The sequence below is a fragment of the Falco naumanni genome, chromosome 2 (assembly GCF_017639655.2).
Source record: "Falco naumanni isolate bFalNau1 chromosome 2, bFalNau1.pat, whole genome shotgun sequence".
Taxonomy (NCBI): Eukaryota; Metazoa; Chordata; class Aves; order Falconiformes; family Falconidae; genus Falco; species Falco naumanni.
The window spans coordinates 122512528-122540259 of NC_054055.1; the positions used below are offsets into that span (position 1 = coordinate 122512528).

General features: G+C 37.9%; 2 protein-coding genes across 3 annotated transcripts in view; one reads left to right on the forward strand and one right to left on the reverse strand.

Annotated features, from left to right (window-relative positions):
* CMSS1 (cms1 ribosomal small subunit homolog) overlaps positions 1–27732 on the forward strand; it is a 237252-nt gene that overhangs the window by 9287 nt on the left and 200233 nt on the right. The window lies entirely within an intron of this gene.
* Positions 6875–26913, reverse strand: FILIP1L (filamin A interacting protein 1 like). Of its 2 annotated transcripts, none has more exons than XM_040583204.1 (2): positions 26815–26913; positions 6875–9989 (listed from the first exon to the last, which is right to left on the reverse strand). In XM_040583204.1, exon 2 carries the CDS (start codon positions 9872–9874, stop codon positions 7214–7216), a length of 2661 nt encoding a protein of 886 aa, XP_040439138.1. In that variant the 5' UTR covers positions 9875–9989; positions 26815–26913; the 3' UTR covers positions 6875–7213. The 2 variants fall into 2 exon arrangements, with proteins under 2 accessions (XP_040439138.1, XP_040439137.1); XM_040583203.1 differs by lacking the exon at positions 26815–26913 and adding an exon at positions 22796–23172.

The following is a 27732-nucleotide window of genomic DNA, read 5'->3' on the forward strand; positions in this document are numbered from 1 at the left end:
CTTCCTTGAAATTATGTTCTGTTTTGCAGTTCTGAATGACAGTATTGAATACGTCTAAATTATTATCACTTAGTGCTGAGAGTTGCATTATCACTGATGACTTTGTCAAGGTTTGGTCTGATTACAGTGTTTGTATTGCACCCTCTTGTGTGTATGTTTGCTTATAGCCACGGTAACTGAATTGGTGCAACTCCTGGCGTAGGCTCAAACTTGGGGATAAAAGCTGTATTATAGGGTTTTTTTCCTATGCAAATAAACTATACCAAGTTTCTATTAAGTGAGGGAGCAGCTGTGCTTGTTTCATCTGGAGAAAACAAAACTGAGGCAAGTCATGATAACTGTCTTCTAATATGTGGGAGTCTGCTGCAGAAAAAGTAGTTTTTGAAGTCCAGTGGAGGGGTAGGATTACTGGATTACAGTGTCCAAAAAGGAGATTTAGCTTAGAAATTACCAAGATTCTTAATGGCAAGGATATTTCGGCTGTGTTATATAGATTCCTGAGGTAACTGAAATTGTCATGGCAGAAGTTTTTTAGAACAGGAGGAACCAGGCTTTTGTTTGGAAGGATTTTAAGTCAATTTCTAGTAAGGGGAAATAGGCTGGGAAACGTCCTGAGGTCCCTTCTAAGCTCTGTTTTCTGCAGTTTCTACTTTTCTGCTGATATTTGGCCTGTTACAGGACTCTTGATGTCAATAATATGACCTATTTGGCAGAAAAATCTATATTAATGCTAGAAATAATTTCTATATATGTGTCACAATTTGCAGTCATGTAGCCAAGTGTGTCACTGTGGTCTTACTTCCTGAACACCAAGTTTAAGTTTGCTTTCTGGTGGTGGGGAAAAAAAGTATGGTTGGACAGAGCTGGAGGCAGAAGTTGTATTCCTAACTACTAAAAATATGTGCCTTTGCTTTTCTTGGGACATGTCTTCCCAAGCTGGGAAGTGTGATCATCTTTTAAACACAAGGTAGTTCTAAAGCTCATTTTTTTGTATCTATTTTATCATAATAGAAAAGTGACAAGACGTACCGATAAGTAAGGCTAGGTTGTGGGTCAGCTCCCCTAGGGCAAGGATTTAGCTGGGACTGGTTGATCAGCACCACCGTGCAGCTGGCTGTTCTCTGACATGAACAGTTGCTTGCTGTTAGTTCTCTTCGCTTGGCCCCTTGAAACAAGGAGGGATGGATCTCTGGCACCTTGTTAGGGCACCTAGTACGGTCCCTAGGGACAGCAGTATCATGGCCTTTAAGGAATATAAACACTCTGCAATGTTAGTTCTGTCCAGGGGAGGGTAGTGCCGGCACGTAAATGCTTCTGTTGGTGCTTAACAGAATACATTATTTTACAAATCTGTGTGAGATCATCAATTCACTTGGTTCAAAGCTGCGCTGCCATTTGTTGAATAAGGTTCTTGGTAGCAGATATTAGTCTGCACAGCTTGTGGGCAGGTAGGGATATATGTGTTAGGATATTTCCAAGTATGCGGTTTTTAAAGATATTTGGAGCTGTGCTCATACCTACACACGCCTTTTAACGTGAAAACATCTCAAGTGTCTGTTCAAAAGCTTTGAATATGTTTCCCATATTAGCTTATATGTATGTTGGGGAAGTATACAGGGGTAACCAGGTTGGGCCCAAATTTGTTCTGCATGGAGAAGGAAAAAGAACCCTCGCTTTTACCACCATGGCTTTTTTTCTGTCTGGGAGCAGGCTGTTTTCCTCTGTGAAGGCCACATTTAAAGGTGTGTTAATCAGTCCTGGGTTTTTTCTTGCTATAGAGATACATATCTATATATCAAAATTACATTTAAGAAAAAATCCTCTACCTTTTGTCCATCCAAGACTGGTGTTTCTATGGGATAAAGCACGACCTATCATGGCTTGAGACAATCAAGGGTAAGAAGTTCTAGATTCTAATCACAGTTGAAGCTGCCTTGCTATGATTTTGCACAAAGAGGAATAATTTGTTCTTACTACTGCAGAAGGATGTGAATAGGACTGATGAATATTTGTTGTATATTTGGAGTGTTAGGTGATGTATTTGCTTGCTAGATTGTATCTGTTCAGACAACAATGCTAGCATGTAAGGTGAGGGCTTTGACAGTGATTCCAGTATAAAGTGCTCATCTCATCAGTTATGCTAATATAGCTTTTTTGTAGAGCTGTACTGTGAAGAAATGGATCCTGGGGTTTTTCTGTGGTGGTGTGTTTTTTTTGTTGTTTTTTTGTTGGTGTTTTTTTTGTTTGTTTGTTTTGTTTTGTGCTTTTAAAAATATTTTTAAATAAAGATATGTGGAATATGTGGGGGGTGGGTTGGTTGGTTGGTTTGTGTGTTTTGTTTGGGTTTTGTTTGTTTTGGGTTTGGTGTTTCTTGGGTGGTTTTTTTTTAATCCAGGTTAGTTTCTTGACCTGGTTCACAGTGCTGCCTTCCTGGACAGTGATGACAGCATAACTGAAAGGGCAGTGTTGTGTGATGAGGGATGTGGTAGGGGTAAGAAAGGGAAGGAGCTTCTTTTACCCATCCCTTTATGAAGACTCTGTGATGTCAGGCCACTGCTTGACCGATGGAGAGTCATTGATTAAAACCAATTTAAATTAACTTAAATTTAAAAAACAAATGGAATTCCTTTTGTGTTCAAAATATGTTGCTACATTTTGGGGCCACTGACTGCAGATTTGTGAAAACACTTCATGCTTCATAAATTTTTAAGGTTTGTCTTTTTTTTTGAGCAATTTCCCACTTACAGTACTTGGTGTTAATTTTAAAATGTCTTTATACACCCATTCGTGCTGTACTTGAACCATAAGGCCTTTTTCTGTTTCTTGGTAACATAATGTTTTGGTTGTCTTTGCTTTAGCCTGGAGATCAGGCAGTTGTCAGTTTTTGTTTTGCCTGTCTCAGTATCTGTTTCCTAGGGACAAAGTCATCCCGCAGATGGTTACTCCATTTCCATCACCTAACCCTGCAGCATCCATTCAGTCTAAATCAGAAAGCAGTGCTGTACAGCTCTATTTCTGATTATTTTTTCCCCACTGTGGGGAGCATGCCTTCTTAACTCTTGCATTCATACTTACATACAGATCTTTTTTCTTATTACAGCCTTGCATTCTGTCCCCAGACACCATATTATCTACTGTGCTTTGGATCAGGAAGAATAGCTGGCTGCTCCTGTAATTTTTTGTCAATTCTACTTCTTAATTAGCTACTTGAGGGAGGTTTTTACATAACCTGAAATACTACCTCTTAGTTGATGGATGGGCACTTTGCTCTCAGAATACCATTATTGCTTCTTATTCTCTTTTTTTTTTCTTTTCCTCCTTTTCCCTCCCACCCCTCATCCATCCTCCCTGTAAGGACAAAAAGTAAATATTTCAGAAGAAATATTTGTAATCACATAAAAAGAGTTACTTAAAAATGCTGAGCACTGAACTGTTTGTGTTGCCCTTGCTTGTGTTCCTTTGCTCACTCACCAAAATAAAACTGAAAAGGTGAAGGAAAGTAGGCTGGTGACTTCTGCTATTTTTTATCAGTTGATTCTCCCTTTATTTTCCCGGGGACTTAACATCCAGGGGAAAGGGTAGATTTTTAGACTTCAGAGGAGATGCTTGCTAAGGGTTTTGGAAAAGAGAAGCGTTAATATTATGGTCTGCTGAAAACTGCTTTTATGGTTTCTTTCACAGTTTATTCTCTCTGATATATGCACTTACTTTGTGAATGTATCTCCCTTTAACATTTAATTGAATCATTGCATACCTGTCAAGATTTTAGGCTTTTGGGTAAATGCTGAAAACAAAAGTCTCAGCCTCCAAACTGACAGCTATACTTACCATTTATGGAATGCTTGAAATTTCTAGAAAAGCTGCCTTACTTGGTTGAATTGAAATATGATTATGCTTGATGGGTTTTGTTCACTGTTTAAATCAATTTGCAGGCAACTCGTTTAATTTTCTCCTTGCTCTGCTGTTTTCTCTTTGTCTGCCAAGGAAGTAGGTGAATACTCCCACTCAGTGAAATGGAAATAATCTGAAATGCAGAGCGATGATCTGAACAACTTGATGTTTATTTGTAAATTGGTAATTTGAGTCCTTAAGCTATGCTTCCTATTTGTTATTTTATCATAAAATTACAGCTAACTTACTTAACTGTTTGAACAGAACTAAGTTGCAGTGCTCAACAAATACATCCAGGTGTTTATTTTCTCTGCTGCGTGCTTTGAAATAGATCTTGGGAATCTGAACAGGGCAAACCTGTTTTATTCTGCAAATCTTATTTTCAGGCAAAATAATTGATTTTTCATCCGTTGAAATGAATGACAAAAAATCCACTGTGCAGTCAGTTAAGATCTATGCATAGATTATTTCATTAGCAGGGGAATGTAAGCCTCCTTTAATCAAGGTGTGTTTTTTAGGAAACCTAACAAGTTCGTTTACATGCAGTGGTGGTGCTTCTTAGGTAGGAGTTAATGGTCATGAGTAGCTCCTTCCTTTGTCTTTTGCTAATTGGGCAGTTACTGGTAAACCATCATGAGTGTAAGGATAAAGACAGGAACAGAAGTATTGTCCTGTTTAATTATTAAATGTATAAGTGGTATGAACTCTCACATAGGTTTTGTGTTGAAAACTTCACTTTAAACTCTGAGTGTCCTTCTTCATAGTAGCTTGGTAATTGTCCAAAGGACTAAGTGTGCTTATTGCTATGTCCTGATTTGTGCTTTTCTTTTATAAGATGTTTTAATAGATAGCCAGGTGGTTAATGAGCAACATGTTTCTGTGTATTTTGGAACACAGGTATGAAATACAGTGGGGTTTTCCTACAAAGTTTTTAAGTCTAACTGAAGAAAATATTAGTGCTTCTGGAGGACAACTGTTAATAGTTTAATTGCTTGGACAATCTGGTGTCTGTCAGTACACTGGCAAGTGCATACTTCAGACGCAGTTATTCAGTACCATGCGTGTAATGCGTCCCTGCAGAGATCTTGGGTAGGTATCAGCAGGATATGCAGTAACTCAAATCCTAGAAGTGCAGAGCACGTATTTTGAATGGACTGCTTTTTGATTTTGAATGAGCCCTGCAGTTAAGAATGTGTAACCTGAATGCAGTTAAGTAACTTCTTTGTATAATTAACATACTCTAAAGTTGTTATAATCTTGACTTGCCTGAGTGTTGGCTGCTGTCTTAATCAGTAAGTTTTGATGAAGCTGGTGAGAGCCAGTTTGCTTTGCAGGGTAAGACTGTAATTCTTCTGACTCAGACCTTAACTTTTGCAGTCATTGAAGATAAACTGAGACAAAATAAGTAAGAAGGAGCTCTTACAAAGCCCGGTAACTTCAGGAGTTGCTGTATCAGGTTTTTTTTTTAAGCTAGGCTTGTGTAGGTCCACGTTTTTTCTTTTTAAAATTTGCCACTGCTCAACTGTAATACATTTGCTATTTCCATTTCTACCTCATATCTTATAATTTAATACCTTTTTTTCCCATTGTTAATTTTACTGAGAAGAAGTGTGTATGGGTGGTGGGCTTTGCTTTTCAATAGAATCTGTTTCTTCTAAAATCAGTTACTACCTACAGTTGTAACCATTTAGATTCCTGTCCATCAAAAGGACTTAAAATTATAAAAGTTCCCTTGTTTTGTGAAAGCATGTGCCAAAGTCTTTTGCTGAATCAGTTGCTCAGCTATAGCACAGAAATTATATTTTCTTCTCTAGATAATGTAAGCTGAATAAAGATAAGTGTTTAGTGAATAGGGACTTTCTGATTTCTTGAAAACTTCCTTGTTGATAAGGAGGGTGAATTATATAAAAAATAACCCACACACACAGACACCCCCCTGCCCCCCCCCCAAAAAAAAAAAAAAAAAAAAAAAAGCGGGGTGGGGGGGAAAAAGCATAAGACACATAGGCATTTAACTTTTTGGAATTCGGAACAACTGTTCCGATCTACATTTGCAGTTTAGTTTTTGAGAAAAAGAGACATTTGAAAGTGCAGTCCAGGCCTTTTGGGCTGATTCATGTTCAGCGTGAAGTTGGTCCATTACTAGCATTGTTCTCTGAGAAGTTAGGATTGACTACTTGGCACGTGTAAAGGACAGAATTGCTTACATTTCTGTCCTTTTCTTAGGCACTGATACTGTATTCATTGAAATAGCTTAACCTCTTTGTCTACTCTGTATGGTACTCCTATGTATCGTAGTCCTAGAGGCTACATGTTTGGAGAGTTGGTCTAGTACTATGCTCGTAATGCTTCCGTCAGGCTTTCTCTGCCTGTTACGTGAAAACATGAAGGTATGCCACAGTTTGCTAGCCTTATTTCTTCTTCGGTGTACCTGTGTGATGTATATTATACGTTGAACTGATGGCTAGGAGCTTAGATGAAATTTCAATATTCTGTGAATTCATTCTGAGTTATCCTTTAGGAACGTTAAGTGTTGCTGTTTATTGTTTGCCAGTGTGCCTAAATGAAAGCGTTTTTTCTGTTGTATTGGGAAAAAATGGTTTCTTTGGGGAGAGTAATTTTGTGATACAAGCTTCTGAACTCACTTAACAAGGAAGGTTTACAGAAGGGGTGTAAAAAGATTTTTAACCAAACAGTGTAAAAAAGATGGTAAGGAAAAGTGGAGATTGTGCTCTGGAACATATGATGTAAGCATCATAAACTTATAATAAGATATGCTACATAATATTTTGAGTGTTTGTGTGTGTTGTACTGGTAATTATCTGAAATGAAAGGGCTAGGAGGAGTTGGGAAATAGCAGGGAAGATAATGAATCAAGTCTTATCTGAAGTTAGCAGGCAATATTATGGCTTAATTCAAATTCTACCGTACATGCAAAAAAATACAAAATACACATAGCAAACAAATATTCTGCAAGCAATGATAAAAATAATCAATTATTTACTGTTTTTGTAATGTTAAAATATTTTACCAAGGCAAGTTGCAGTCAAAAGTAGTGTGAGTTATTTTGAAAATGGAAATACATAAAGATGCATTTATACAAGTGCAAGACTAAACATTTTACATAACTGTATTCAATGAGAAGATATACAGTAAGTGCACACTTGATAACACTAAGCAGGCAAAACTTAACGTTAGTTCCATATACTGTTGTATAGTTCATGCACAGATCTCTCCCAAAGTAAAGAGGCTGTTCCAAATAATTCTTGCTGGGATGAAAAACAGGATGGGTTGCTGGTAGGGATGTCAGCATGGATGAGGGTCAGTTATAGACATTACTTACTGTAATTTGTGATTGCCGTGGGAGAGGAGTGGCTGTTGGTGTGATAGTAATACTGCTGGTGATTTTATTGGTGGGCTTACTGGGTAGGCCATTAGCTAGTGTTGGAGTTCTGTTGTCTTGCACCTGATTACAAGGGCTGATGGGCTTGGAATTGGTGAGAGCTTGGACGTAAGGACTTCCTAAGTGGATGTGGATTTTGTTATCCTCAGTAGTTATTACACTTGATCCCGTACTGTTAGATCTCTGAAAGTGCCATGATGACTGCCTGTCTGGGGATACTCTAAAAACAGCATGCTTGGCTCCCGTTTCCAAAGGCTCTGAGGAGAGTATTTGTTCCTGAGAACTCGAGCCTGGTAAAGCCAAAGGGGACATTGTTCTTTCAGGAGTTAAAGAACCACATGATTCAGGAGTTTGAGACCTTGTAAAAGTAGCCATAGTAATAGGAGAAATTACTTGTTCTGGGCTCATATAACCTTCTGCTGCTTTTGATTTTACAGGTGTTAAGGAGGCATTTTGAATAATGGTTATTCTTTGCTTGGGAGTGCCACAGTTGGGTATAACTGCTGTGCTTGTGTAGGAGTGAGGACTTTCAGTGGTAGGACTAGTTATTTCAAGCGTTGCTGTGTTCTGTCCATGGTCTGGAGTTACTTTTATGTGAAGAGGTTGGCCAGGTGTATGGCTTAGCACTAGGTCTCCAGTCTGTGCGCAGTTACCATTTTGCTTTGTATGAATCTTTCCATTTTGAGGATGGCTGTCTTTGGACTTCATCCAAGGGATCCATAATTTTTTGTTCACGACATTTGCAATGGATGGGTTGCTTTTGAAAGACACTGTTAATTCTTCCTCGTTGTTGCCTTTGTCCTCATTATCACTGTCTTCGTACAGTTGCCCATTTATGACTGTTTGCTCTAAAGGCATGAGGGTTTTATAATCTGGTGGTTCATTGTCTGCTGGATCTGTCTGGACTTCTTTAGAAAAAACTTGCAAGTCAGAAATTCTCCTTCCATTGAGACCAGGCCTGAAGTTCTTGCTTAAGCGTCTGTATCTCTCCAGTTCTTTTGTGAGGCTTTCCATTTCTCTTGTTAACTCCCTGTTCTTGTTTTCTTGCTGGAGGAGTTTTTTCTGTAAGACAGTCTGATCGCCTCGGAGGTGACAGATCAGGTCTTCTGTTGCCATGTATTCATGAATTTTCTCTTTCAGTGCATCTACTTCTCTGGAAAGGTGACTTGATTTAGCTTCCTCTTCTCTGAGCTTCTTAAAAAGGCGCTGCTCTTCACTGTGCTCTGCCTTTTCTGTTGATTTATACCTCGCCACTTCCATTTTCACAGCTTCCAGTTCCTCTGATAGGAGCTTGGCTCTGTCCCGTTCGTTGGCATATCTTCGTTCTAAAGACTCAAATTCATCTTCAGTTTTCATAAGATCATCTTCTATGGCCTTCATTTCTTTCAGCTTCTGCTTAAGTCTCTCAACTTCTTGAGAAAGCTCTTTGATTTTGTTGTTTTCCTGCTGCAAGGAGGTGCTGGATTTAGTACTCTCCTTGATTTTATTTTTCAGAAACTCTTTTTCAACAGCTTCCAGTGACTGAAGTCTCTTTCTTAAAATATTCACTTTGGAAACAAGATCACTTCCTTTCTCCTCTTCTGCTTTGAGTTTGTTTTTCAGTTCATCTCTTTCTTTTGTAACACTGGACATTTTTTCCTCTGCATCAGATTTTGATTTCAGTGCCTTTTTACTTTCCTCAATTAGTTTTTCTGTAACGGACATCACTTTATTTTGTTCCACCTGAAGCTGAGAAGTTGCAGCTTGCAGCTTTTCTTCTGTTTGCTTTATTTTTTCACCCATAGTTTTTCTGTCATCCACAAGCATCACTGTTAGACTCTTCAGCTTTGTTAAATCTTCTTTAAGTGTAAACTCAGTTTTTTCTAACTTGCTTTCAATTGCTTCAAGCTCACCAACTCTAGCTTTTAAGCCATCCAGCTCATGGGACAACTGCTTTGTTAACATTTTTTCTCTTTCTAGGTTGCACTTCATGGAGTAACATTCCTGTTTGCTCTTGTTGAAAGCATCTTCTAATTTCTCCAGCTCCATAATTCTTTTGTTAAGTTTGTCAACTTCCCCTTTAAGGTTCGTGCTCTGTGATGCTTCTTTTTCTAACTTTCTATTAAGTTCTGTGCACTGATCTTCCATTTTTATGAGCTCTTCATCTTTTCCTTCCATCTCTAGCAGTCGTTTCCGTAGTTCTTCTACTTCGGTCATAAGCATGGAGTTCCCACACTCTCCCTTATTTATCTTATCCCTTAGGTCTTGCAGTTCTTCTTCTGCTCTTCGTAGAGACTTATTGGTCTCTTCCAGCTCATCGATTTGTCGGCTGAGAGCAGTTAATTTTAACCGAAGCTGACGATTCTGACAGTCTTCATTAGTTAGTTTGGCCATCATTGCCTCTTGGTCTTGGGAAATCTTACTGCTTTGGGCTTGAAGTTCAGCCTCCAGCCTGCTGGCTCTCTGCTTCTCTTCTTGAACTTTGGCTTCGGCAAAAGCCAGCTTCTCATGTGCTTGTTCTGCAGAAATGTTTAATTCTTGAATTTTTTGACTTTGTTGGTTCAACTGTTCAGTGAGTCTTTGCTGTTCATCCACCACCATTAAAGCAAAGGATTTCAGTTTAGTCAGTTCTTCTTTCAGTTTAGCTATTTTCTTGTTGCTTTCCTTTTCTTTTTTTGCCTGATGTGCTGCTTCTTGTTCAAGAAGCTTTTTCAGTCTGTGGGAGGAAATAATACTGTATTTTGTAGTCATTTTAATGGGCATTTAAAAACACATTTGAAATACTGTGACATCTCTACCAGGTATGCATAAACACCCACTTGTAACTATAAGCAGATCTGTCCTTGTGGCATCATGAGGAAGGGCCCACAGGCCTTACTTTCTACTCAGAAGTTCTTTTGTAATGGGCACTTAAGTATGATCATTTAGACTGAGTAACTTCAGTAATTACATATCTTAGGTTACATTTTCAGCTTTTGACAGGTATTAGTGCAATACAACTTCTTGGTATGCTGCGCTAGAACAACACTGAATCTTGGCTGTTTGCTGAGGCTAGGTATGTGCATGCAAGGCTTTGGTATTTTTCTTTTAAGAGATGTGATTATCATAGTGGTTGAGAAATTAAATCAGTGCAACCCTCAAGGGCAGGTATAATTTACAGCATTGTAAACCTCCTAATAAATTTCAGTTACTTATAAAGCATCCTGATGTTTTATGATATTTTGTGATTAAACCTTGTGGATGTTAAAGTATGTGAAGGAAATGTAGCCACACTAGGCAGTTAGTCAGGCTGCCTAATGTGAATTTCTAAGCAGCACATTAGAGCAAAATTAAACATTGTAGGTCTGTCCTCAGTGAAAATGCAGGCCTTGTGACCTTGTATGGTATGCACACAAAAAAAATGCAGTCAGCAGATAAACAGGTATTCAGGTTGTGCCTTTTGAACTTAAGAAAGCCCAACCATCTTGCTGTCTGTTAGGCTTGGATTTGGTCTTATATCCAAAACTTGCAGATGCACCTAAGTGCAACCGTGCTTTTACATGATGATTCCTTGAAGGTATTCTTAATGGTTTTCCAAAATTAGTATTACAAATTTATGTTAGTACTCACATTACTGAGATGCAACATACTTAATTTAATATAGACTTGGGATAAGGTTATGCATTTGTTTATGTAAGATCCTAAAAAATCACCAAATACCTCCGATAATTGGATTTTTCTGTAGGCTTTTCTTTGTCGGGGAGAGATTTGTGGAGTTGGTCTGAGGTATGACTAGGTTTGGCCAGCACATTTTCCTCCTTACAGTTAAATTTTTTCCCACAGCCAACCTTTAAGTATATTCTGGTATTAAGTAAAAATCTGTAAAGCCTAGGTTGAAGCAATAAAGTATTAGAATTTGTATGTTTTTGCTGTTGCTGATATGTATGGTACGTATCCAGTTGTGTAAATCACGAAAGGGGTTGTGTATCAGGACTGTACTTACACAAAATGACTGCTTTAGGGCTCAGTAGCTGAGGCCCCTTGCTTTCTTTTTGTTTGTCGAGAGGGTTTTTTTTTGTTTAGTTTGTTTTTTCCCCCTCTGAAATGTGATGATGACCCTCTTGAAGTTGCTGCTGAAACTTCAGATTTCTGTCCTACATTTGTCTCTGGTCACTACTGTGATGCCCTTGTCCAAGTGGTGAGTCTTTACAGCTTTCTGTGGACAAGTTCCTGTTGCAACCGTCCTTTAGTTCAGGAAGAGCTTAGATAGTGGCCTCCTCTGCACAGCTCTTTATTAGCTGTTGACTGACTGGAGACATAGATTTCTGGGCATTTAATAGGCTGCCTCAGCAGCATCCCTCTTGGCAGCATTGTAGTTTTCCTGCACAGAGAGAAGTCATCCCTGCCATTCTACAGCTATCCATTAGACTTATCTCATTTAATGGTGATGTTATATAGAAGTCTGCGACTGAAATTTCTTGCAACATCTTCACCATCCTCACTGTTTTTATTTTAGTGTGCAAGTTGCGCTATATTGAATGTAATGAAATGCTTTATATGAAGAATTGACAGAATGGGAAGCAGCAATAAACGAAGTTGATATCAAAGACTTAAAGCAGCCCCAGATTCTTTACAACAATCGATTAATATAATGGGGAAAAAAGATGAAAAAGTAGGAGTAGAGAGGGAAAGGTTTGTGAAATGAGCTTGAAGGAGTGCTGCTGGTTGACAGAACAATAAATGCGGAGAAAGAAGACGGCACCATCTTCAAAGGCAGCTTTTTACTGTCGTCTTGGTGTATAAACTTTTGTCCACTTTCAGTGCTACTTTGAGATTTTTAGTGTAAAAATCTCTCTTCTTTCCCCACCCTTGTCTCTAAATGCTTTAGCAGTGAAGTTCAATTGATGATTTACTGTTGCCATAGATATAAAACCATAACAGAAGCATAACTAACAATTTCATTTGGAATGAGCTCAGTTTTTGTGTGTGCATGAAGTTAAGACATCTTATATTAATACTGTTAAAATAGACTTGGGCTTACTAGCATTTGAGTAGTTTTAGCTTGCTTCACGGTAATCCATTTTTGTAAGGCAAATTTAGCTGAGGTTCTTAATACCAAAATCATTGAGTGTTTTACCCGACACTGCTGTATTAACTAGTTGATACCTGTCCGGCCAAATGAAAGTGTAATGCTACAATGAGCGATGTCCCTTAAATTGCTTTAGAAAGAAAAGTTTTACATGAAATATTAACAAACATTTGTAATTTTCACAGGGACACTATAATTTTTACAATGCAGGTAAGATAATTGTGTATAAATAGTAAATAAAATAGGTTAACAAATGTTTGAGTGAACAATCCCAGCAGTTCTTCCAGTGGTTATCATTGTATGCACTATTTGTATTTTTTCTGTCTTCTCTCTTTTTTTTTTTTTTTTTTTTTTTTCTTTTCCTTTTATAACTTCATTTCTCAAGCTATCTGGAACGCTTAAGATCTGCTTCAGCAAAGCACTTGAGGTTCCAGCCTAAACTGAGTGCTTGAGTGAGGCAGTCTAACCCAATCTCTGATCAAGTTTGTGTTGCAAGGCTTATTTGAATGAAATTGCCTTAATTGCTGGCATCAGACCTGGATAATTGTATAAACTGAGAAGGATTTTCAAGAGATTCCATTTCTTTGGTTCTGCCAAAAGACTTTAGGCTATTTAAAATTGTTTCCTTCATTCAAAAGATAAAATACAGTTTTAAAATCCAAACAGGAATACAAGTAAATATTTCTAACCCCTGAGATATATATCTTTTTAAAAAAATACTTCTATAAAATCATTCCATTGAACTTTAGTTACAGAGCATAGTGTAGAAGCAGTGAGTTAAAGGATTTTAATGTTTCTGAAAAGATAAAAAGGGATGTATTAGGCATGGGATCTTTATTTGATGTTGTGTAGTTAAATAAGTTTTTGCACTTGTTTTTCATAATTGTATGCTTATTCATGTATTCCTATACAGAAAATGCCCTCAACAGTACTGAATAGATAATAATTTCTTGGACAGAGTTAAGATTGATATTGTAAGAAGTCAGCTGAGAGTCCATTAGTATTTGCAAAAGAATTTTTCCTTGGCTGCTGAATTCCCGTTTCATGCTTCAGTACATCACAGCAATTGTGTCTGCACACGTGCACTTTGGAATGAGAGAGGACCCAAAAATATTTGAGTTTTTTGATGTTGGGTTTTTTTTTTTGTTTGTTTGGGTTTTTTGAAAAAATTCATTGCTTGGTTTTGGTCAGCTTTTCTTGGGGAACCTGGCTTCTGCAGGTCAGGACTTGATTATGTATATAATTTGAATTAAGGTGAATCACATGTTCAGTTGCAGAAGTGCTGTAACTGCTAAAAGCACTTTGTGATATTTTGCATACTTTTAAGTCAGAGTATCCGGAGCATTTGAGAGAGTAATTTTACCAAAAATATTCAAAGGTCAAAAAAAAGTTGGCATACTTTTTTTTTTTTTTAAAAATCCTGAACAGGCAGTTCCCTAGCCAATAAAATATTTTTATTGTTTTCATTTCCAGTTGAATTTCATGATCATGTAATTTCATATTAGGCAAAGGTAGGTATATCATTTAGTCAAAGCTTTCACAGATAATTCCAAGCAGTTGACTTCATAGGACTACAAGAACCCGTTCTGAATCCAGGCCAGCAAAAACTGGCATTGGAAACTGTTTTAATGAACATGAATGTTAGGTAATTAAGCAGAATCAGGGCAGTGTCTTACTACTTTTTCTTCAGAGCTTCTGTTATTTATAACTGCTTAATTGTGGCTTACTATCTTAGTTGTTGGCAATACCAGTTGCCTGCTTTTTTATTTCCTTAAAGAGATAGTTTTGTGTCTGCTCTCTTCTGCTCATTGTAATCAATTTCCTCTGTATGCATACTAAAGCTTCTTGGTGTTAATACCATGCATTCAATGGGATTGTCTTGTTTTCCAGATTTTTTTTTTAATATGTATAGCTTCGGCTACACTACATTATATTAAGCAACATAATGACTATGTTTTCCCTGCTAGATGTGGGGACTCCTAAAGCAGTTCATTGTCTTGGTGTCATGTGATACCATTTTGTCCTTAAGTGGGGTTTCCTGGTGTCATGGGGGGACCTTTATGGTATAGACTTTGTTTAACTTCTATTTTTAGGATTCTAAGGGAGTGGCTTTTCCTTTGAGTTTCAGGGAAAACAAAGCATGGGACACTGAGATTGCAAGACACTTATTTTTAAAATTTTTTAGTTTATTCTGGAATGAATCATTATTCTTAAAATCATAAGAATAAAAATGATTATTTTGTTGTTGTTGTTTAAGCAATCTTGTAATGACAGCTTTAGAAAAGGCTGCATTCTGTATGGATGCAAGTGAAATAGGTGTTGGTTTGTAAAGCTGTACTTTTATCATTCCTTCCACCAAAGTATTCAGGAGATTTTAATATACACCTTAGCAATATCTTTATTTTTATCAGATCATTCTGCAGAAATGACAGAGACTTTGAATGTCTGACTTTTTTTTTTTTTTTGTAAACTATAACATTATATATTTTAATCTAGCTCATGTTCTTTCACGATTCCCTCTGTAAAAGATGTGGCTTTCTAGAGGTTCTGCAGGTTATAACATGAGGGAGACTTTCTTTGAAAGTTTTTGGACATGTGCTTGAATTTTCCCCTGTACAATGCAAATAAAAACACTAAGCTGAAAGCTTTTAAATGTAGATGAAGTCATGCCTCTTTAGTCTCAGGCATTCTTCCCAGTTAGTAATAAGCCATGGTCTGGCCTTTAATAAGAGAAGAAACATGCTTCATCATTTCCGCTGAGTCTTACAAGTTGTTGTAATCTTTGACACCAATGCAGTTAAATACTTATTTTCAGAAGAAAGCCAGTCTGTCTGTGCCTTCCACAGTTTATTGCAAAATTTTGGATTTATTAAAATGAGTTTCTGATCTTAGGGTGGCTATACATTTTTTTTTCTTTGCTTACAATTCTACTTATTGATGTGCAGTTTTTATGAAGACATATGTTATAGCTACTTTTATGGTGCTCTGTTATCTTTATTAATGTTTCTTCTTTCCCCCTGTCATAAAGAAAGTCAAAAGCCTTTGAAATTACAGCAGCAGCAACATACCATAGCTGTTGTGTAATCTGTTGGCATTATCTGAATCAGTCAGCACTTCCCAACAGAATATGAATACTTATTTTAAAATTTGTTTTCCAGTATATTATTTACATATGTATATTTTGAATCATTAATTTATAGTGGGAATGCAAACTTCCACAAATGGTGTCTCTGAACTACAAGTTATTGTGTGTAAGGCAAATTTCCTGAGAAGGAAATATATTTTATAAAATGAGGATTTTTAATGAGAGGGTGTGTGAGTTCAGCTTATTACTCCACAGACTACCACACAGTAACTATTGTTTTATCTGATGCTTAAAATGCTGACTTGCTTTACAGGTCTTAATAAAAGTTGTATGTGATGAATGGTGTTGCCAATTATGGGTTAACAGGCAAAATTTCTGATGGATAATGAGATGCGTTTAGCTGTGATGCTGAGTAAACATACACAGATAGTATATTCTTTTAAAAAATAATTAATCTGGAACAGTAATATTGCTTGTGACCATGATTTCACAACTACTCTGTTGCTGAAAATTCTTCCTGGTGATACAGGGATACTGACACTTATAAATGTTACAAAATCCTGTGTAAATCTGGTGACAGTAAATGGTATGAGAAATTTTTAACGAATTTATTTTGGTTAATTTAAGATTTAAGACTGAATTAACATTCATTTCTAGTTGGACTAATTTTAATTCAGGGCTAAAATTCAGTATTTTCTCATGAAATCTCAGTTTAAGAAAATAATTTTCTGTCTTGAATTATATAGTCTTTCTGTATCTAGATGTTCTTAGAAATCACCTATCAAAACAACAGTCCTGTGTAAGAAGTATTAATGCTTTCTGGGCAGTAACTGTTCAAATGTTCAAGGTGATAGTTATTGTCTGTTCACTTATAATCTTGTAATGGTAGCCATCCACAATGTCTGGGATTGATAGGAAAGTGCAGGATTTTTAGGTGGCAATGAAGAAGCTGCTATCCTGTTAAATTGTTGGCATGGTTTCGTTTTGTTTTCATTTTTTTTTGTCCTTGACTGCATATTCTGAAAAACAGTTGTAAAGGAGCGCTGACCTGACAAGACCACAATATGCATGTGCATTACTTTCATTTAGCCTTAAAAACTCTGGGTCCCAGAGTTCAGCTACTAGAAAACATGGCACAATGAACTGTGATCTGGGCTTTGTGTCACTGTTTTTGAGATGCACTCTTCTTTTTTCTTCCCTCTTTCTAGATTTAACAGCTATTTCAGGTATTCTTTAAAATCAGTATCTATTACTGTTTGCGTTTCAGTGGCATATAATTGTGCATGTAGCATGACTGTTAATCCTCTGTGTTCTGAATCTAAATGCATCAATAACTTCACTGGCTCATGGGAATAAGACTTGGGGTTTGTTAGTTGAGATTTTTTTGTATTACCACAGTGCAGATTAATTCTTCTTTCTGTCTCTCTCACCCTCTCTCCACACTGCCTGTAAAGTCAGAAATAAAGCAAGTAATTTCAGATGCAACACCAGAATTTGGAACTCTTCAAATTTACGTCAGCCAGGAAATTATAGTTTTACAGATGGAAAGGTTTCAGAAGGAAATGGAAAGATGAAACACAAGAGATCTGGTATAGGGGTCAAAGCAACAAGGCTGAGGCATAACTTCTCAGTTACTAATCCAGGCCCTGCTTTTGTATTTTCTTCATCTTTAACAAGTAAAATTTTGTGCCTACACTTCAGATTTATTAAAAAGGAAAAGCACTGTTGACTTGCTGTAACAGATTATTTTGAGAATTAGTATTAACCCAAAGGGGTGTTAATAGTATGGTAGCTATGCAAAATAAACCAAGACAACTACTGCTTTTTATAATTTATGATTTTTAGATGACTGTGTCATTGAAATTACGGCATTTGATGATTTGATACTTGACATCACATCACAAGAAGTTAAATTGATGGGAGAAATCCTTTGTCTTTATTATGAACCTTTGTCTTAAATGTATACTTCAAGAATTCCTGCTAGAACATTATTGCTTGACCACAGTTATTGAGCTGTTTTTAAAATCACAGGTGTTATAAAACACTCTGTACTACGGAGATAAACAGGACAGTGATTTTCCATTATTTTTTTTTCCCCTCCATGGGCAGGTGGATGTGTTTGCCTTGCCCGTTCGAAGTGTTAATATTGGTAATCCTTACCATTGCAGCCTACTGCTAGGATTTAGCAAGTGAAAAATTGTAGCAGGAGTTAACTGAGCTCCTGGAAAGTGTTTTTTAGAGCCCTGGCTGCCTTCCCCCTCATTCCTTGTGGGAAGATTAGGCAAAAACGAGGGAATGCAGCTTGGCCAAGTTCTGGAAATCTCTGGTCAGGCTGTTACTAGCACTGATCACCCCAGCCATGTCTGTTTGGTTTGTACGAGGCAAATACTACTTAGTTACCACTGCCATGCTGTGTTTACTGTTGATGGAATAGTTGGAGGGCTGAGTTTTTGTCTTGGGTATTTAATCTGCATCCTTCAAATGACTGAGGTGTTTGCAGAAGTCCTGATTCCCTGAATGTGTCAGTTGCTTCAGTTCTGTATAATTTTGTAACCCTTAAATCATCTTAGTTTAAAAATACTTGGTTTAGATTAAGAGAACAGTCCTGAGTTTTCTATTTCTTTAAGCCATTCCCGTAGATAAATCCTGTATGTATTCTGATTGTGCTTTTTTTTTATTATTCTGTATATAACATCATAGTGTGTAGGTTCAAAGTGGATGTCTTTTATGGATGCTTTTTTTTCTGGGGGGGCATTTGGGAAAATAGGTGCTTTTCTAGTACCTGATTCACCTGGGGCAGTGCTAGTGCTGCTGTCTTGACCAGAACTGGGCATAACTGTGCAAGGATCAGATTCATACAACCTTTTTTTAACTTCATTTAGTTAATATTTTTGGTATGACAGAAAATGGCACTCAGCCAACAAAAACACATCATGTTACTCAGAGGAGACTGGTTAGTCATAAATGTCATTTTCCCATAACATTTACAGGAACTGGATGTTCTCTAAAACAATTTTAACACACATTTTATATATAAATAAATGTCTGGGGCCACACTTTCATCCATGGGCAGAAAGGTGCTATGCCTATCTCTTATGCTAACCACGACCTTATTTGTATATTCATCACCAGCAGTGGTAAAATTTAGAACTTTCCATAATGCCACATGCACTTCCTCTGTTGAACTGGTGGCATCCTTGTTGCTGCCAGTCCTGGATAAGCTGCTCAGGCATACAGTGTCCACTTGCTTTTAGAGGTGGAAGTTGGCTGCAAACTTCAGTGTGTTCTCCACAAGCTCAATGCACATGACAACAATTTGTGATGAAATTGTGATTAGAACCACACAGATTAAACATTTTAAGTTAAATAAAGGTACTATAGTACTGAATGGGACTGTCTGGGAAGACTTGAGTTTGCCATCATTTGGAGGAATGGGGCTACTTAAAAACAATTAGACAAACATTTCTCAGGTATCATGTGGGTGGGGTCACTCCTGTGCAGAAGGATGAAGTTCTGTGGCTACCTGAGGGTCCTGTTCATACCCATAAAATCCTTACCATATATGTACATCCTAAGACAAAAAGTAAGCCCTTTTTCTGGTGTGCATACTTCCAGAAGTAGCTCTGTGTATGTGTATAATATGGAGTGTTTGAAGACTGGGCTTGGGCAGCACCCCGTTCCTTTTTTTTGACAGAAAACATGACCCTTAATTGTTACTGCAAATTTAGCTGAGATAACTTAAACTTCCTTTGTTGCAAGGTTGTATGAAGCAGTATAGTTGAGGATTTCCAAATAGGCAAAAGACTTTAATTAGGTTTGCTGATACAGTTGCACCATTTTCCAGTAGCTAAGACTGGAAGTAATAAGAGCAGTAATAACAGTAATGTCAAACAGAGATTTCACTTTGAAGCTAAATACGCATCTTCTTCCTGTAGACCTGATAATGTGAGAGTGTCCATTTTCTCTAAGACTGACTTGGCCAGCACTTCATCTTGGGGGATGCAGGTGAGAGGCAATGCACTGCAGCATGGTTAACTAGCTAAAGATGGCTTTGAAGCGACAAATGATGAAGAATGGCGCTAGTTTCCTGTTTTGCAGTATGTGACCTTCAGAAATTGTATTAAAACTATTTCCAGTGGTTTACAAATTGCTTCTGGGTATTGAAGCCCTGTAGTTCTGGGGACTTGCTCCCTGGGAGATAATTCACTTTCTTGCTGTCTGTCCTAATCTTGCTAAATGTCTTCTTGCAGTATGTCTCCTATATCTGAATGTGTTGAGATTTGGGGGAAGTGTGGGATGTTTGGAAGTTGCATTTTCTCTTGTCTCAGTAGGACCTGGGGCCACATCAGCCTGGGAGCACTTGGTGAATTATCTAAAGGTGTAAAGTCAATGCATGTTTGTTTAAAGTGTGTTAATCCTTAGCATAGGTGCTCTTGTTAAGGATTTAACTTTACATGGTTTCTCCAAACTGATCCTCTTCAAAGAGGACTCACACGCTGTTTTAGACTACAGGGTAGGAAGCTACAGCAGAGAGCTAAAGATCATAGTCTGAGAATGTTTTTAAAGGTTATAGTTCTAACCAAGGTTTACTTCATATATTTAATTCACATATTTAAATAATAAATAGTAATTTAAGTAGCCTCTTCATCTGTGATGAATTGTCTAACAAAAGAACATCTTTTACTCTCAGATCTGTTGATTATGGTGTGCTGAAGTAAGATTTTCCTTTCTTCTGCAGCCTTTGTAGTTCACTGTGTTAAAGATCAAATACCCTGCTTAAACATTAAAGAAAATTAGGTCCTTTAGTCGCATGTCCACTCAAAGTGCCAATTACAGTTTGTATCTAGAAGCATTTTATCTGGAAGGAGCTGCTTTTTTTTTTTTTTTTTTTTTTCTGGTAGCTTCTTGCCATGTGCATCCAGCAGCTGGAGTAACTGTTGCTTGCTTTGGGAAATAGATGCTTCTCTATTTCTTAGGAAAAACTCCTAAACTGTCAGGATGACAAAGTGGTTTTAACTAGTTCTAGCTATTCTGTGACCAGTGGTTTCTTAACCTCTTCTAAAATTGGTCTGAACAGTCTTCCTAAAGCCAAGAGAGATACTTGCTTTTTCCATCTTTAGTTGTTTTCCAGTTTCTTTCTCTGCCTTACAGAAACTGTCATAGAAAAAAGGCTTTTTTAGGAAAGAAGAGGGCTATGTGCATGTATGCTTCCCTTGCCCCTTCGTATGAAGACTTTAAGACTCCAAGAGTTCCCTGTTCTTCAAACAACTGTTAATTCAGTCAAACTTCTCTGCCTCATTATTCTACCCCAAATTGATTTATAACTCAGTATCGTTATGTGCCTGAGGGGCATTTGGCTACACACCCTATTTGATTCTCTTTTCTTGCCTCTTGGCTGATGGTCTGTGATGTTTAGGTTATATTTTCCTATTTTCTGAGCCACTCTGGAAATGAAGGAGCTGTAGCATGCTTTCATGCCCAGTATGTTTCTGATCTAATACATCTTAGCTTTTATAATTAATTTATAACGTGGTTTCAAATGGTGAAAATAAAGACACAATTATCTCTAGACAGAACTTGCTAGTTGTTTGGTTAACTGTGGTTAGCCTAAGTATGAGAGGGTAGTTTACAGATTATAAACTGTTGCCTTGTCAAATTCTAATCGCTGCGCCCCCCCCCCCCCCCCCCCCCCCCCCCCCCCGTGAATCCTGATTGAACAAAACCAGGGCAAGCAGTTTCCAAAGTGGCTGCTCATTTGTATACCATGTTACATTTTCTTCCCTCCTTTGTAGGGGTTAGCAAAATATGTAAGCTTGAAGATTCTTGTCAGCTGTTGTCTGCTGCTTTCCCAAAAGGGAATCAGTATGCACACCTCCTAGCACAACCCTGAACATTGCCCTCTGGCTGGTGTCATCCCTGCAGCAACCTCATAGGCAGTCTGTTTTGTCTGTCTTGAATTGACCTGTATTGAAGCTGTACTTGCTGATTTCAGAGGCTTTTTATCCTTCTGCTCTGCTTACACATATGCAAGCAAATGCACATACCCATTTATATATTAGATAGGTTTTTTGAAATGTGTATTTTGGAAGTTTTAAGCCTGCCAAGGTTCATGGTGGCCTTTTCATTGAAGCTAATTTCAGTATTTAACCTGGGAATGATACTGGCTGCTAGTGAAAAGATGTTTCTCTTTACATCAAAGAGTCTATCATACTATTTTGCAAATTATGAAAATTATTCAGCTTTGAAGTTGCATTCCCCCACCCCCACCCCCCTTCCTACATCTAAGTTAATATGTTCAGCATTAGATTTCAGATATTTAGGACAGGAGTTGGCTACTGCAGATGTGGAGCTGTTGTAGCCCCCGTGTTCAAGTGACCAAAATTTGAGAAAGAAATTAGGCTCATGTAATTCACTTTCCTCTTTTCTAGGTAGTAATCTGAAACAGAATAGCTCTGCTGAGGTTGAGAACATCTTTGACTGGGGGAGCATTTTGAAGCTGAAAACAAAACTAACTGTGGTATTAGGCTACTTCTGAGAAACCTCTGTGTAGCTATGTAGAATAGAATCATGTTTGTGAATGTGATGGGTACACATTAGTTTTGGGTCAGCCAAGCTTAATGGTTGATAAAATTCCCTAAATTTCTTGATAATTTGACTTAATTACTGAGTTAAGCACATTTTACCAGAATATTAATTAAATCCTTAAAAAGCTGACAGAATTCAGTCAGCTTACACTTTCTCTAAGGTGGCTTGTTCATGTGCTGAAATCCAATATGTAGTTAAAATGCAAGTTTTATGAGTGCGTTACTATCCATTTTTAAACAGCCCGTCTTGTGTGTGTTTTTCATGGTAGCAGCAACATGCTGCTTCATTTCAGGTTTTACATTTTTTCCTCTTTCTCTTATGCTCTCATTGCAGTAGTTGCTATGCAAACACTATGTAAGCTTTCTCTCTCCAATAAAAAAGACCAAAGTTATTTAAATCCACTCTCTGAAATGAATTTGAAAAAAATTGCTTTGATTATTAGGTTTAAGTCAGATGTTTAAGAACTTTAACCTATCTTTTAACTGCAGTTGTTGTGTTGCTTCCCAGGCCTTTGAGAGCCTAGAAGGGACGATGGAATCTGGTTGATGCAATGATTCATATCCCTGAAATGTATTCAAGATTAATGTTTTTCTTGTCAGATGTATTTTGTTTTTTCCATCCACGTTTTCAGTCATTCACTGGACCTTTGTGTACCCTACCTGAAGTATGCCTGTAAAGGTTTTTGAAGCTTGAGCATGAGCAGCTAGGTGGTTGTGGGCTCTGGTTGCTCAGCTTCTATGAGCATGCAGTGTGAAACAAAATGGCTCAAGTTCTGCTTGTTTACCTCAGCAGCCACTCTCTGGTGGTCGTTCATAGGTCCCATTCCCAGCTCAAGGCTAAAGTCACGCAGTTGTGTTACATCATCGTGATATGCACAATGAACTGTAGCAGAAGGGGTGACTTCTGCAACAGACAGAGAATACGTGCATTTATCAACTTGAGTGACCGAGGTTGTAGGACATTGAGTTATGTTGAAATGCTGCCTAGCAAGGTTGGTTTGAACTTTCACCCCCAAGCTTTCCATTAGTAAATGAGGGTTATACAATGATATTGCTGGGTGTTCACTCAGCTAGCCTTCATTCATTGCGTAAACACCCACCTCTTCCCTGTCACTCAGTTCTGTTGTTCTGGTGTGGAGGCAGCGGTTTGAGAGGTGGTGGTTTTGTACTGTTTTTAACTGGAGGTTACAGACTGCCACAGAAGATCTTCAAATATATTTTTGTTGAATTTGTGAAGATGTGAGGAAAGTGAGCTGTGAATGCCTGAGCGTGCTCCATTGGTCCATCAGCATGACTGCTGTTACTGACCTTCCAAAAGTAACATGGTGCCTTGACATGCAGTCAAAGTGATTTTTTGACCCGCTGATAGGAAACACAGCAAACTTCAACATCAGCATGACATACTGAGAGGTGTTACGACTCAAAATCTACATTACTTCACTTAAATCACAAGACTGGGCACTAAACTTAAAAGAGTTTTTAAAGCAATGCCTCTTACCCTCTTGGAGCTGAGTAATACAGTTTAGTGAATGGCTGAACTAACCAAGCTTTCAACCACTTCAAAAAAGCTCAACATAAACCTCAAGGATGCCATGGCAGGATCAATTCAATACGAGAAAATAAAGCCTAAGCAATTAAAAAGAATTTATTTTTATTGGTACAGCATAGTTTCTAAGTTCAAATCATCTTGATGACAGGCTAAAGTATTGAGGGTAACTAGTAATGAGTCACAACTAAGATTTTATAGGATGGTTTTAAAGGAATGCCTCCTACATTGTAAACTCCTTAGGATTCTCTGACTTAGATATTTTAATTGCTTCTTTAATGAACTGTATTCAGGTAATGTCACACCCAGGATTTGAGAGAAGCTGTTTGCAGGAGAGATTCAGAGGAGCAGTGCCTGCTCACTTGCCCATGCCAAGGGGAAAGTTGCTGAGAGTAAAACCAGGCTGGTTTTTTCTCCCATAACAATGGCACATGTGATAATTCATCACAGTATTAGGTAAATAATATGAAAGTGCTGTTACTCAGCAAAAATCAAGCAATAAATTGATTTTACTAGTACTGATGGGGAAAATAAAATAAGTGTAGGTTATATCCTGTGGTCTTCTGGATCAAATCTCTAAAAATTCTGCTGTCAGTAGTTACATGACGTTTGTCACTGGAGGGAAGGGAAATGGTGGGGAAGGAACAAAGGGTCAATGCAGTTTGATAGGAAGTTGTCTTTCATTTCTGGAGGATATATTTGTTTCTAAAATGTTTTCTTTTTACATTGGATTGTTGTAAAAAAATACTATAAAAAATTTAAGTGAAGAAGTACAGCTGTTGAAGACTGAATTATGTGATAATTCTTTTCCTTTACTGTCTCCTTTTATTGTTAAGTGATACAAGCTAACATTTTTATTGCTTAAAATTAGATATTCTCAATTCCCTATTAAGAAATCTGATAAAACTAAGGACTGTAATACTGGGGGGATGGGGAGAAATGACAGTGAGACATTTTAATCGTTATACCCCAGTCTAGTTATTTTTTTACTCTTAGCAGTATAAATGAGAGCAAAATTGGTCCTGTAAGTATTAAGCAAAGAATGTTTTTCCCTTTTGATCTAAGGAAGACTGGTTATGGGAAATAGCGTTCTTCTGGCTTTTGATAGATGTTATCATTCGTATTAGCCTAGCACCATTCACAGTACAGATGGTACTTTAGATATTGCTAAAGCAGAAATTAATGGTAGATGTTACCTCCCTTCTCCGCTGGAGTTGGAGGAGCCGAAATAGTCTCTTACCTATGGGTAGGCTTTTTCTAGTTACTGCCTTTATCAAAATGTTTATTGCATGTGTAGCATTTCTACATTTTCTACATACAGAAAAAAAGAGTATTTTTTCTTCATCATACTGTAGTCCTTTGACTTCAGTTTATCTTTTCTATTCCTGCACATTTTTTGAGGTCTGTTACTTAACTTTGGTTCATAACACATCTTTTCATACTGTAGCTATTTTCCACATTGTAATTTGACAATGTATTTATTAAGTGTTAAATCCACTGGATACAGCATGCATAGGAGACCAAGTTATTGTTTATCAGTGAAGAGATCTTAAAATACTAGGACACAGGTTGCAAGGCTCGAGATATGGCAGAAAAAGCAAGCAGAAGGGATGGCAAAGGGCTTAGGATACTGATCTGGGGTATTGGTTTTCTACAATGAATTTAGGTATGTTCTGGTTGTTAGGATTCTTTTCATTCTATATATACACTGTATAGTGCCCTCTTCCCTGATTCTATAGCTAGGCAGACTCAAGGCATCATCAGAGGTGTAAACTTTGCTTGTTACAAGGAAGTTAGGAAGTTTATCTTGGAAACGTGGATGTGACCTTTATCTAAAATGCCAAGGTTAATAATACACAAATACCTGAATTATCTTCGGAACGAAATGTCTCTCTATATATTTACATTTTTTAAAGCATGTGGAAAATTACTAGTTATTTTTTTCTTATTGTTTAAAGCAAAAAAATAAAAAGTCATGAAAACGTTGACACATGGTCCCTAAATCCACATATGCTTGACAGTAAGTACAGCAATGCATATGATTGTATCAGCTGTGATTTTTCTTGAAGATATACTTGAACAAGGATTTTGCGGGATTTAAAGCCTCAAATGAGGGGGACACCCCCCCCCCCCCCCCCCCCCTTGTCCAAACGTTTAATGCTGATTTTATTTCTTATTGAGGAAAATGAAAACATACAACAAAAAGTTTTAACTTTTAGAAAGAGTTAGAGTTTGAAGGTCTTGAGTCTTACTGTTGTAACATGTTAAATTACACGTAAGACTCTTGAGAGCAAGCTTAGTAGTTAAAATTCACAAGTAGGATAGTACAATTGACTTAATTGCAGTTGTTCCTACAAACAAGGATTTGACAGGGTTTGGTCTTTAATCAAAGGAGAGGACAGTGTAATTTTGTATGCTATGCAGATGTGAATTATAAGCACACTAATCTTCCAAGGTGCTTAGCGCCTCATCGGAGCTATTTGCCATTCTTTGTTTTTCTGAAGTTAATAATCACAATACTGTTCAGTATCTTGTGGAGTTAAGCCTCGAAGAGACCCATGGATATTCTGATTTTGAAACCTTCATCATTTGGTGACCAGGATTTAAAGTTTTTTCATCAAAATCTGACAGTTCTATCCTCCTGTGATTTGACAGTTGCGTGCAAGACACAGAAGAGGGAAGCAGTGTGTAGGAGTTGAAAAGTTTGTTAGTAAGTAAACTAGTTACAATTGTTTCTCTCAGACATAGCATAATCTTATTGCAAAGTAATGTTTGCGGCAATTTATACATCCCTCTGTAAACTACAGTAAAAGTTGTTCAAAAGTATAGTAAACGCTTAGAAACATATGTGCACACATGTCTACTAATATATAGCATATGCATATAAATGCAGCATAAAGAGAGGCAGTAGCTCTACCTAATATATTACAATACTGTTGGAGTCTTTCCACAGCTTTAAATACAGTCATGATTTTATCCGATCATTTGGAAAGTGTGTGTCATTCATAACTACCTCCGTCTTTAACATTACATTAATTCCTCATCTGTTGGCTCTGTAGGAATTGTTTAAAATACAGTTTTTAACGCTTGAAATAAGTCAGCCCGCTTCCGAGTAATCGGGCATCTTCTAGGTCTCCTGGTGCTGTTCTGGGGGGTTGAATTGTTTCTCAGCCCTCACCCCTGGGTGTCGGAAGCGACTTTCCGTGGGGAAAGCCCGGAGCGCCAGTGCTTGCCCGCGGATTCCCCGCCCGCCCTTACCTGCCCGGCTGCCTGCGGCGTCCGGCTCCGCTGCCGCTCCGTGTGCGGGCGCCGAGCTGCGCGCGCGGTGCGGGATCCCGCGGCCCCGGCGGGGCGGGACCGGCCCCCGCCCGCCCCCGCCCGCCCCGCCGCGGCGTGACGTCACCGCCCCGCCACGTGAGGCGCTGCGCGGCGGCTGCCGGCACCCGGAGAGCCCGGTGACGCGCGGCGGCCCCGGCTGGCGGCAGCGTGCGGGGGTTGGGGCTGGGGCAGCGCCTTTCCCTCGCTGGTGATAGAGTCGTTAGAAGCTGCCAGCTGGTTAGTTACAATGCTTTCCGCTTAGCTCTCAGTCTAGAGTTTGGAAAGGAAAAATTAAATTCCAAGTCATCTTCGTTAATCAGTTCTTCTAAGGGAGCTTTTTCTTTTTTGCATTTTTTTTTTAATATGACAAAATATGTGAGTTTTGCTGAACCCCTCTGAGGCTGATATGAACTACAACCCTTCCTTTTTTTCCCTTCTGTAAAGAGTCGGGGTCCTCAGAGGATAGTGTTTTATTTCCTGATGATGTAACTGCAAAACAATTCTCTAAGCGATGATGGGAAGGCCAGATGAAATCTGATTTCTTTTTTCTCTTCGATGTTTTTCCTACAAAACCCTTTCCTTTTCATATGTTTGCGTTTCAGCTAACACAATTAAGCAGTCCAACCAACTCTTTTTAAATGTAAAAAGGTCTTAAAGAAATGAGTTGTTTGTTTTAATATTTAGGAAAGGCAGGAAGTCAAAAAGTAGGATTTAGACTGAAGAGCTTAAAATGCATCTCTTGTACTCCCTGTCCTTCTGTGTACACCCAGAATAAACACTGAGAACACAAGGGAGAAATACTGGTAATGGGCACAAAACTTGTTGAAATTCCACCAAGGGTTATCAGGAGTTAATGGA